This window comes from Bidens hawaiensis, unplaced genomic scaffold (assembly GCF_021521415.1).
Source record: "Bidens hawaiensis isolate Kalapana, Puna unplaced genomic scaffold, B.hawaiensis_p1.1 tig00419700_1, whole genome shotgun sequence".
Classification (NCBI taxonomy): Eukaryota; Viridiplantae; Streptophyta; class Magnoliopsida; order Asterales; family Asteraceae; genus Bidens; species Bidens hawaiensis.
In genome coordinates, this window is record NW_027506842.1 from 18380 (window position 1) to 31814 (window position 13435).

General features: G+C 32.4%; 1 protein-coding gene and 1 pseudogene across 2 annotated transcripts; one reads left to right on the forward strand and one right to left on the reverse strand.

Annotated features, from left to right (window-relative positions):
* The first annotated feature begins 1867 nt into the window (after positions 1 to 1867).
* Positions 1868 to 5775, forward strand: LOC143618650 (potassium channel AKT1-like; annotated as a pseudogene). Its single transcript, XR_013151061.1, has 9 exons — positions 1868 to 2242; positions 2990 to 3047; positions 3168 to 3485; positions 3556 to 3801; positions 3879 to 3977; positions 4063 to 4281; positions 4362 to 4556; positions 4659 to 4734; positions 4823 to 5775. The product of XR_013151061.1 is annotated as a potassium channel AKT1-like (transcript).
* Positions 5776 to 5991: 216 nt separating this feature from the next.
* LOC143618651 (uncharacterized) lies at positions 5992 to 8596 on the reverse strand. The gene is made up of 6 exons (XM_077090768.1): positions 8410 to 8596; positions 6979 to 7064; positions 6738 to 6884; positions 6524 to 6647; positions 6151 to 6434; positions 5992 to 6084 (listed from the first exon to the last, which is right to left on the reverse strand). Exons 1-6 carry the CDS (start codon positions 8594 to 8596, stop codon positions 5992 to 5994), a joined length of 921 nt encoding a protein of 306 aa, XP_076946883.1.
* Positions 8597 to 13435: the final 4839 nt, after the last annotated feature.

The window sequence follows — 13435 nt, forward strand, 5'->3', positions numbered from 1 at the left end:
TTAACTTACCATACAAAATAATAGTTTATTTTAAATAGAATTCCGTTTTCAATCAAATGTATATCAAAATGTTAATAAAAAAACTATTATGTACCGACATCGAAAATACCAAAACAAAAAATAAGTAAAAACTCAAACTGATAACCATACAAATTACTTCATTACTGATAGAGCAAAGATGACAAAAATACTTAAACCCACTTGCATCAAAACCGAAAACCTTAAAAAAATATTGGTACTAGTAACAATGTTATTTGGTTGATAGCGAAAATAAGTTATTATAGAAAGAAGCAAATTTAATGATAGCCATAATATTTTAATATTATTGAAAACCATTAAATAAATACCTTACCAATACCGACATTGTTATGTCGGTATCGGTTTAGTATGGTAGCAATACGATAAGTAGTAGTCGTTAGACTATGATAACAAAATTTACTTATCTTAAATACAACTTCGTTTCAATAGCATTTATATTAGAATTATATTAAAATGTTGACAATAAATAAATAAATAAATAAACATAACTTTTGTATTTAGATTTATTTTTAATTTACAAGTTCAAGTTATTAAATGATAATCATATTAAATGATAAACCAAATAGTACTAAAAAAGTATGCTAATAAAACTTTATAATTTAAATCAAAAAACAAGCATGTTTTATCAAATGCTATAAATTTTAAATCAAAACTCTATGATTAAAGCAAACAACAAAGCAAACATGCAAGGTCGGTTTACCTACCGAACCCTGCCCAAACAGCTCGATTTTTAAAGCTTTGAGTAATATTAAAAGAAAATAAAAATTCAAGACCATTAGTTTTATTTATTTTTTAAAAATATAATACACACGTCTCGAATTTGTTTAAAGAGCTGGGTTTCAAGTTTTATAGTGTTAAGCAAACTACAATAACCGTCAAAACCTAACCGCTAAACAGACTAATAAGATAACAGCTAAGTGATTATAATGGTTTGACTGCTTTTAAAGTTGTATAGACTGTTTTTTATTGAATTGAATAATAAAAAAACAAGTAGAAGCCTAATTTGAAAGTCATGGAAAATAGTGGAAGGACCATTGTTGGTAGAACTCAAATTTGGAAGCTAAAAAAAAAAAAAAAAAAAAGAAAAAGAAAAAGAAAAACGAGTAAACAATACTCAGCGGAGACCACATGACACGTGACAAACGGGACCCCACACAAATCAAATCAATTTCCACATTGTTTCTGATCATATAATCTCTCTCGCACTATATATACACACACGGACGCATAATAAGGAGATCATCTCGAAGTCTTATAACAAACACATGGCTGCTGATTATAGTTTAAACTTAAACAACACCACGGATAATAATAATAATAATAATAATAATAATAATAATAATAATAATAATAATAATAAGAGGAATGGTGGAGTGTGTAGGGTTTCAATGTGTGGCGGTGATAAAAAGGCTCGGTTTGGACGGAGATAATTATAGATTCGGCCGACTTTTGGTCTTTGGAATCTTGGGCTGGTTTTGGATGGTGCATACTACTACACAAGATTCCTGCTTGATAGCTTTTCTAGGATTTTTTTTACATTATTCACATACTGTACAGGCTGCATGAATATATCTAAAGAAGTTATATTCTTTTCACCCTTTTCAGTTTTCACTTTTCACAACACTGCCTAATTCTAAAATTCAATATTGGAATATGACATTTAATTGAAAAGGAAATGAGAATTTATTCTCCCTGTGTCCAATTTTGACTCTTTAGTATGAAAAGAATGACTTTGCTTAGAACCTGTAGTGGAGTCCTTTTCTGCATTCTAGATACCTTTTATTTGATATTATTAATTAATTAACTAGTTTCTGATTAATTAAATTTCATTTTCAGGGTATGGGAGACATATCTAGTTGTTTTAGTATTATATACTGCATGGGTGTCCCCATTTGAGTTTGGTTTCTTGGAAAGACCACAGAGACCACTATCAATCATTGATGATATTGTCAATGGGTTTTTTGCCATTGATATTATCCTCACCTTCTTTGTAGCTTACCTTGATAAAAGTACCTATCTTCTTGTGGACAACCCGAAAAAGATTGCTTGGAGGTACACAAGAACTTGGGTTCTTGTTTGATGTCATCTCCACGATTCCTTCTGAACTAGCCGGCAAAATATCCACTGGGTCCTTTCAATCATATGGATTGTTCAACATGTTTAGATTATGGCGTTTGCGCAGAGTTAGTGCGTTGTTTGCCAGGTAAAACGTATGCTGGTTTGACTGGAGGTCTTGATAGCTAAAATAAATTAGTTAATTTAAGTTGTGTTTTTATGTCGAAAAAGTTAAAAAGAGGTCAACTTGGCTGAATGGGTAAAGTGGTCCAAATGAGTGCTTTTAATGTTTGAAAAGGCAACATTATGTAAAGGGTTATAAAATTATTGTCTTTTTTTAATCATGTTTACACTAATTTGTTGTCTATAAAATATTAAAATTGCTGGAGAATGTGCTGAGTCGTCTAAAACTACTTTGAACTGGGTTGACCCACTACTAACTCATTTAACCACCTCCAGATTTAATCAGCGGTGCTAAATGGGTCGTGTTCACGGGTTCGCAAATTTGATCTGAGAATTTTAATATGGACCTGAACTTGACATGTGTATTCAAGAGTTGACACGAACACAGCCTCTTTAAACTGAAAAAAGAAAATAGATTTTTAAATGTTACTGATCTAAAATTATAGTTTTGCAAACAAAGATATAAACGTGTATAAAACAGAAACATTTTGACTTTTAATTTTTTGGTATAAAATACGCAACCAGAAGATACACGATTAAAACACATTTTCTTTAAAAGAATAATAAAACAAAAGGTTAGGCAGGTGAACTTGCGAACCCACCAACCCAATACATTTATCTAAACATGTTCATGGGCTCAATCCAAAACTCATCCAACCCTGTTTATCTAAATCATTTTTTGTAGCCTAATTTATTTTCCATTTGTGAACAGGTTGGAGAAAGATAGGCACTTCAACTACTTTTGGGTTCGATGCGCCAAACTTATATCCGTTAGTACTAATCATAGTTGATTCTCTATAGATGTTACATTTACAGAGTAGAAAGATTATGCAGCCTATTTGCAACTGTTAAATTGCTAAACTAACAATACCTACGTATGATTATTATAGGTTACAATCTTCGCGGTACACTGTGCTGGTTGTTTCTACTATTATATTGCTGCTGATTATCCTGACCCCGGTAGGACTTGGATTGGGACTGATAACACAGCTTTCAAAGACCAGAAATTGGTAGATCGTTATGTGACATCTATGTATTGGTCGATCACAACCCTCACGACTGTTGGATACGGCGACTTGCATGCTCAAAATAGACGTGAGATGATATTTGTCATATGTTACATGCTTTTCAACCTCGGTTTGACATCATATCTCATAGGAAATATGACCAATTTGGTTGTCCATGGTACCAGCAAAACCAGACAATTTGTAAGTAATTTTGTTTCCTCATTTATGCATGTTTAATAACGTTTTTAACAGTTGCTGTTTACTTTTATAGAGAGACACGATCCAAGCGGCCTCGAGTTTCGCACATAGGAATCATTTGCCGGTTCGGTTGCAAGATCAGATGCTTGCACATTTGTGTTTGAAGTTTAGAACCGACTCAGAGGGTCTTCAACAACAAGAGACTATTGACTCACTTCCGAAAGCCATCCGTTCAAGCATTTCTAATTTCTTGTTCTATTCGCTTCTAGACAAAGCCTACTTGTTTCATGGTGTGTCGAATGATGTTCTCTTTCAGCTGGTATGTTTCATCACTTGCCCTTACCGAAAGTATATTTCGGAAAACCGCCAATAATAACACAATGAATGTATTTGAAGGTCTCGGAAATGAAAGCCGAGTACTTCCCTCCAAAGGAAGATGTTATTTTGCAGAATGAAGCACCTACAGATTTCTACATACTTGTTACAGGAGCAGTGGTGAGTGTTTAATTTTATAGTTTGTTTATTTGTTTCTTAATACACAAACCTTCTAATATGTATATGTTTTAAATAACTTGATCAGGAACTACTGTTTATGAAAAATGGAGTCGAACACGTCATAGGCGAAGCAAGACCTGGTGATCTATGTGGCGAGATCGGTGTTCTTTGTTACCTACCTCAACTATTTACGGTTCGTACCAAACGATTAAGCCAGTTACTAAGGTTGAACCGGACCTCGTTTTTGAACATTGTTCAAAGCCATGTTGGTGACGGTACCATTATCATGGACAATCTTCTCAAGGTTTGTCAAGTTATAACAGAGAGTGTATTCTCAAATTAACATGATTAATTATTAATCTAAAGCACTGTCTCGTTTTTCAGCATTTGAAAAGCTTACACGATCCACTTATGGATGGAGTGCTGTTGGAGACCGAGAGTATGCTGGCTCGTGGGAGAATGGATTTGCCTTTAAGTCTGTCCTTCGCTACGCGTAGAGGAGATTACCTTTCGTTGCAAAAGTTATTAAAACAAGGTCTTGATCCAAACGAGTCGGATAATAATGGAAGAACGGCTTTGGTATGCACATATTCAAGTTTTTATGTATATAGTTGCCAGTTATTCTAGGTTATATTATATACCAAACTTGGTTTACTATTTGTTTTCTGTTATCATTCTCAGCACATAGCAGCTTCACAAGGAAGTGATAATTGTGTACTTTTGCTACTAGATTATGGAGCAGATCCCAATTGCACAGGTATAACTATTTACCTGTTAGACACGTAGACACTGTTTCATAAACGTGTCATAGTGGTTGACAAGTTATTGTACATTGACCTATACAGATTCAGACGGGAATGTGCCATTATGGGAAGCTATGATTGGTAACCACGAAACAGTAATCGGGCTTTTAGCCGATAACGGTGCGGGCCTATCATCTGGTGATGTAGGACGCTTTTCTTGCATTGCAGCCGAGCAGAACAACTTAACCTTACTCAAACGCATCATTCATCATAAAGGAGATGTCACTCGTGCTAGAAAAGATGATGGCTCAACGTCTCTTCAGATTGCCGTCTGCGAAGGTAACATAGAGATGGTGAAGTTTCTGTTAGACCAAGGAGCCAACATTGACCAGCAAGATTATCACGGGTGGACCCCACGAACCTTAGCAGACCAACAAGGACACGAAGAGATAAAAACCCTGTTCTTGTCCTTCAAATTTCCCAATGACCACCAGTTCACCAGACCACCACCACTCGTGTCAATCCCCGAGAAAAAACGCATTCGTGATTCTACAGGCATGAAGTTTCTTGGGCGGTTCAAAAGTGAGCCGACAATAACCCGGCCCGGTCCCCAAGACACGGATGATGGGTCGTGGAGCCGATCAAGACGGAGACGGAGAGGTGATAGTTTCCATAACTCACTTTTCGGGATAATGTCGAATGCTCGAGAGGGGGAGAACAGTATTGACTTGGTGTCACCGAGACCGACAAGCATAGCTGTGGGGAGGGAAAACTCGGGCAACCCAGGTCGGGTAGTTGTAAGCTGCCCAGATAAAGGAGATGCTGGAGGAAAACTTGTTATGTTACCGAAAAGCTTCCAGGAGTTATTGGAGATCGGTGTAAAGAAATACGGGTTTTTGGCATCAAAGGTGGTAAACAAAGACGGGGCGGAAGTAGGCGACATAGAAGTAGTTAGGGACGGTGATCATTTGATATTCGTTAGTGATTCGAGTCGGACGGTTGAGGAATCGAATTAACAAGATGGTGAAAAGTGGAAATCTAACCATCAGTTCTAATCTCTGTATTTGTTAATCTCTTGGTTTTTACTTTCTTACTAATATGATGAGCGGTATTTTAGTCACTATGATAATGAGTTCATGACAAGATGGCAATATATAAACCACACACATAATATGTTGTATCACAAGATAAGAGGAATCGACGACTGTTTTTATTGTTGCAGTTACTATTACGTACGTACATTAGACAAGTACAGTATTCAACATATATACTTAGAGAAGCTTATAAAGAGTAAGGCGGTCCACATCTTCTTGAGCCAGTTCAGGACGGGTGTAACATCCATGGAGATCCTCAACAATGTACTCCTACAATACAATGATTTAGGATGTTTTATATATTACATTGTTATGAAATTAAGAAGATGAATATACCTGTGTAAGCTCTTTTTTGGTGAGAATGTGATAATGACTCTGAAAGATCCTTTGCATTGCCATGGTAGCCACAAGAAAGCCGTAGGCGATGCCAAGAAACGCAAATAAAATCACACCCCCGATAACTATAACAATACACACATCCATTGTGGCAGGACAACAGTCCATCATTACCCATCCCAAAAAGCAATTCTGGCATCCAGCAACACGCGGGTCATTGTTGCAAGACATACAATGAACTGCCATCCCAAAGAACCCAACCAGCAGAAAGAAGACAAACACACCTGTTCAGTAATAATTAACTTTCAACCGGTTAAAAAGGGGCTCAGGTCAAAACAGGTCAAAGTTAAACAGCATATAAAGGAAAACGTACCCACGCAATAGAAGAACGGTAAAGGATCTGTCGAGATTATAAGGTTCCACTTTTCAGCAAGAGAAATTCTGAAATGTGTATCTTTGTCAACAAGGTATGCAATTCCACCAAGCAGCCCAACCAGCTGAATGAGCGACGTGTTTGATTAGTAAAAGTAGGCGAAGAATAGTAGTTGATAATGCATGATAAGGATAATGATAATAAGAAATCTCACCATTTGCATGGCAAGAAAGACAAGGATAACATCCCTTGCAACAAATAACCTGTATTTTATCTTTGGCCAGGAATGGGCGCTTAGCTTAATGACTCGAAGGTGATATTGCGCTTTGCACGTTGTGCAGTGCGAAAAAGCAAACCCTTCCTATTGAGAGTAATTAACACATAAATGTGTTAAAACTTATCATGGGTTAGAATATCTTGTTTCCAACAAAAGATCGGGTAATCAAAGGCATTACCTTGACGGATCGCCAGTGGTCAAGGCATGATCGGTGCACAAACTGCTGGGTGCCTTTGCATAAGCATGGAGAGATCAGCTCATAACCTATGAAACAAGAGACATAAATGTAAACGACGAAGTAGTTGTGTAATGAGAGATATTTGTTACCAAAGAAGTCAGAAACTGAATGTGAAAAATTATATATGGTAACAACATTATCATCAACTGGAGATAACTATGCCAACAGAAGACAGCACACACAATGCGATGCTTCACTCACGCGCCCGACACACACGCTCTAACACCTTAGGAAAATCTTATGTTATTCTGTTATTCTGTTAATATGTTATGTTTACAAGAGAGATACTGGGCTATAACGAATGTCCCGCCTAACATATCACCAATATGTTTTGGGCGCAATGGTTGTGGAAGTGAGGAGGATTTCACAGTTAAGCGCGCTCGAGTGGGAGTAGTTAGGAAGAGCAACAACCCTGGAAGTTTCCACCTCCGCAAACAAAAACAAATCCATGAGCTTTTTGCGGGCAAGCTGACAATATTGGTGGTACGAGAGGCCACGAGTATGGTGTAGATGCACACGAGTATGGGGCAATGCTGATGCACACAGATAGATGCGAAGCTTACACACACAGACACAACGCGAAGCTGACGCGCACAGATACAACTCGAAGCTGACGCACACGCACAAGACGCGATGTTGACGTAGCATACCAAATTTGTTGGATTCTTGGTGATTGCACTGACTGTGAACACGAAATCTTACTACACTTTTCGCCTTACCAAAAGTGCAAAAAAATAATAATAAAAATACTCGTTGACCGTTAATTAGTTAAGGCACGCATATCGTATCTTTCTTCGTTATTATAGTTACACCGTCGCATTCATAGCCAGTCAGCCACGCAATTACATAGGCAGCCTTGCAGCTAAGTTCAGGGAAGTTATAAACTGTGTCGATTCACAGTTTAACAACATATTCACAATTAAAATTCAAAAGCTTTAACAAATGCAATATATTCCAGATCAATGATTCAAATAATATCACCACCATGCATCAAAGAACTCAGACAACTAATATCTATATATTTTGAAACATCTTGATATAGTAGGTACCCAGATCCACTTTACTAAATCATCAAATAAACCCGTATTTATAAGAAAAAAAATTATAAAACTTAAATTTCCTTTCTCATCGATCAAATGACATAATCAACAACTATGACAATAAATTAATAATCATCTAAAAGACTCAAAACGATGGTCAAAATAACCTTAAAGACACAAAATAAGCAGCAAACAACTTTACACAAGCGGTTCACGTATTATTAGTATTACTTACACCTATAACATAATCACAACAAAGCATATAACTCTAAAAAACTTAACAAATTACTTAATATATAAACAAATTAATTACTGAAAACAAAACATTCACCTGCATCACCCGCGCCTTCAAGACAAATACGACAAGTGACCATACCTCCAGCTTCAACATCATCATAATCATGAAAGTGCATCTCACATAAACGCGGAGCGTTAACAATTGTCAAGGATGGAAGCAGATGATCATCAGAATCATCGCTCTCAAAACCGATTTCTTCTAGCTCAATCTCACTGCTCATCTTCGCAACTAACTTGAGTTATCTGTTGCACCTCAGAAAATAGAATGCAAATATGAGAGAGAACATGCAAGAGTATTGATTTATAGACAAGTGATTACTATTGTCAAGGCTAAAATTAGCATGTAGAGTTTGCAATGATCATAGTTGTCTAAATTTACTTGTAGAAACATTGAAGAAGATGTAAATAGAGAGCCTTGTGAGCTCATGACCGACTAATGCTACGTGAGTACTCATCTAATTCTATTTATATCTTTTACCCTAATAAATGCCAAGGAAAAACATACACCTGTTTTGAGTCTTTAGACATATTAAAGTGCTCAAAAAACATTATATGTGAATGTTGTACTAATCATAACTTTTAATATTACATCATAAAAAACCAATTACATTAATTTTTATTTTGTTTTTCTCTTAACATTCTATTTGGGATAGAAGTTAGTGAATTAATTACTAGGACGAATAAATTTACTTTTCTAATATAGTGAAATTATCTTTGAGAATGAAAGTGACAGCACAAATGACATTGGTCAAAATAACTATTTTCGGTCGATTAGAAATAAATTCGATTATCAAAACAAAATTTGCTTAATATAATTAGGAGTATTTTTTAGCTATTGCATTCTTAACCTAACGCATGTGCGACAATTTTTAGTAATAGATACTTCATAGATTGTGTGTGTGAGATCAAATATTCAAACGACCACCCTTCAATGTAAAAAGCAAAAAAAGGGAAATTTATTTCTAACACCTCAACAAATTTAAATAGATTAATTTATGGATATTAGTTAATCTCATTTATTTAATAAGATGATTTTTTTTCGTCTTGACATGATATATATATATATATATATATATATATATATATATATATATATATATTCAAGGTACATTTTAACGTTTAAACCGATCAATAATTTTGGTCAACTGGTTTCTGAATTTCATAGCGTAGCAAACAGTTTGGTTTACTGTTATACCGAAAGTTGGCTATATAAAACCGGACCAGATGGTAAACTTATTATTGAAGCTCAATACGTGAAACCAAACCATTAGCAACGATTTAGTTTAAATTTTCAATGGTATAGTTTAGGTTTTTATTGACAAAAATCGAACCAATGGTTTGGCTTGCGGTTTAACTTAGAAACCGGTAAAACCGATTTGTCAACACCCATACGTAACATGTTAATTATATTTGAAAAAAAATATGGCAATACCATACCCAAATTAAAGACAATAATATGCTCATTTTATGGTGCAATTTTTGAAAAAAATATTAATATGTGAAAAAGTTACGGCCGTTAGAAAATCGCGGGTCCGAAGCTGGTTACAATTAAATTTAAAAGGAAAATATGGGTAAAGATGAATGTCCTAAGTTGTAAATATTTTTTTAATTTTCAGAAGTTTAAAAAATTTGTGGGGCATTGTTATAACTATTTATAGGCATAGTTTCTAATTGGCAAATTTGCCCATATTTAACATGTTATATAAAGTGTACCTTATGAATTATAAGTTGTAAATTACTTAAAAATGAAGTGTTTTAATTTGCCCATGACTCATGTATGATATACAGTATATATATATACTAGGTTATTAACCTGTGTACGACACGGGTGGAAATATTTAAATTTTCAAACAAATACATGTCATTTGAAAGGACAACATAAGTTGTTATATGTTATTCGGGACGGCAACATACTTTAAGTTGTAATATTGGTACGGAAACCAATGATTGTGAAATACAATGATAAACCCAAACAACATCCAAATTACAATATTTAAAAACATAATCAAAAGTTAAAAATGTAAAATTCATAAGCTACAAAAAAGACTTTCTTATAAACCATATTTATTTTTTATTTGTAACTTTGTCTTCATTGTTTAATATAAGAATTTTAACAACACTCTTCGCTCTTGATAAAACTACATAGAGTTGTTTATGTGTAAACACCAGGTCTCTGAGATATATGTCAACTCTTGCTAGATATTGGTCTTTTTTATTTTATTTAGCATAATGTGTTTATGAAAATTTTAGTTCAAATTAAAATATAAAAAATAATTTGTATGATCTTACTTAAAAAACCAAAAAACTAATTTTTATATGGACTACAACTAAATTTGTGAATTTTGCTGCAAAGTTTGGAAACAATATAAATTGAGTTAACCAAATATAAGTAAAAATAATGGAGAAATATCTTGGCGTCTCTAATTAACATAAATTGATTCGGATACACATCTTAATTAAAACATATATTTTTATTTTGGTTTTAAGAAAATAAAATAGTATTGGATAACTGAAAATTATGTTTTGTATCATTTATAAAAACAAAATAGAAAAAAGAAATGTGTAAACATACATTCAATGTTATTAAAAATTTATTTATTAAAAAGGTATAATGTAGTTAATAATAAATATATTTAAAGTCGTTTATAATTTTCTGTTACAAGTGCCTAATTTTTAGTTAATAACATATTAATTTTTATTCACTATATTTTAGTTACTAAACAAATTATATTTTAATACAATATAGTGTATTAAAGCGTTTAAAATAAAATGTTACCGTTCAAAATGCTATTAAGTAGTTCTCTTGGCGTTGAAGCTGCACGTTTATAAAAAAAAGACAATCTTAAAAACATTTTAAAGGGTAACTAAAAAATATTAAAATGACTAACTATTTGAATTGCCCTTCTTATTGGAAGACGTTGATTGACCAAAAATTACGTTTTCTTTAATTTTGAAGACATCTATAATAGAATATAATATGGTTAGTATATGAAAAAGAAGAACAACATAAATATAAAAACAGAATGTTATAAAGCATGATGTTTCAATTTTGCTGACTTAATGAAGAATTTTAATACACAAAACAGAAAAATTAGAAAACCGGGAAACCAAGTACTATTAACTTTAGTGACAATTGTAGGTTATTTATATTTGGTGTTTACAGTGATATTAAAGACACGAAAATTAGAAATATTACATAGGAAACAACAATAACACAACTTATTCAACTGGATATGAAGACTATCAGCTAACTTGAATCGACATAGATGATCTAAAATTCATTTATGTAAAAGTATCTAACCCACCAATATATCTCTATAATAGTAGCCCATGTTCCACATTGGTTGAAAACATAGAAACAACCATATAAATATAGACAACCATAAAATTTCATAACTAACATATTAAATCAACACAAATATTTAACATAAGTCTATAACCAAAATATTAAACATTTAGATTGTGTACATAAAAACTTAATACTTTCACAAACTTACTAAACACCTAAATTAAAAAACCAAATGAAGACATGAACATGTTATCATCATATTAGCCCACCATCAACTTCTTCGATGTTTAATATACACGAGTGGAAAAACATATCAACTAACCTAATAAATATACATAACATATTCAAGCAACACAAATATGATACACAAGTTTTTGACCGAAAAGTTAAACATTTAGATTGTCTTGATATTAAAAGTTCAAAGTTAAAATAACTTAATCTACACCGAACCAAAAAAAAACATTCACAAAGACTAACCTTGTTCTTTCATATTAACCAACCATTAAGTTCTTCAACATTCTATCAAAAGAAACTAATTTTGCTTTACTACCTGAAAAAAAAAACAATAGCATCGTAATAAATATACACCATATGTTTAAAATCATAACATATTTAATAATAGGATAATACATTTGTTACACACGGGTGGAACATATTTAAAAATATAATATATACATAACATTATATAAATTTAATGAAATGCAAATGTTGTATCTATAAATAAATGATAATTTTACATGAATTATAAGACATCATAACTTATTTGAATCAAATACAAAAAAATACAAAGACTAACAAGTAGTTACCATGCAAATGTTGCATTTATAAATAAATGATAATATTACACAGTCATACTGTAATATTAAACAGAAAATAGTTACCGGACGACAAATAACTTCATTATTACCATAGAAAGCAAACGAATAGAAACAAAGATGTTTTGTGGTTACATTAGTTACTTGCTAATTCAAACCAAAAATAATAATGATAATAATTTGCAATGTGAATTCATACATATATATTTAGAATTGGTTATCAGAAATATGTGGGTTTTATTTAAGGCATAAATCTTGAAATTTAGACATTATTTACATTTACACATAAATAAAATGTAAAGTTTGATGATATTGGAAACTATAAAATCATATACATGTATCTATTATAATTTTAAAGAAATGTAGATGTCAAATTAAAAAAAACCATCATTTTACATTAATTACAAGACGTAGCATTGTTATTTTAATTCAAATACAAAACCATACAAAGACAATTAGAGATAAATGAAAATTTAAAACATGTTTATAAATTATACCGTGAGTACAAATAACACATGTTAATTAAAACATAATACTCTAATGAAATCAACATAAAAATGTATTGTCTTATACACATTTTGCATAACTAATTTGACAACAAATACAAGCAATATGTGTGTGTGTGTGTGTGTGTGTGTGTAATTAATGAGTATCATAGTTTTTTATGATACCGGTTTTTGTAATCTTCAATTTCAAACAAATAATCATAGATAAACACACGACTGACAACTGAGCCATAGGAATTTGACACATAAACTTTCTCTACGAATGAAAAATATAATAAAAGTTAAAAATTATTATATGTAGTGCGTAAACGTTTGAAAAATCTGAAAAAAGGTCCGTTTTAAGAATTATTGAAAAAGTAAAACGTCTAATTGTGTCATAAATGCCCTCCAAAATTGATTTTAAAGAAACGTCATAACTCATAACTAATAAATTAATTAGTGGTCAACATA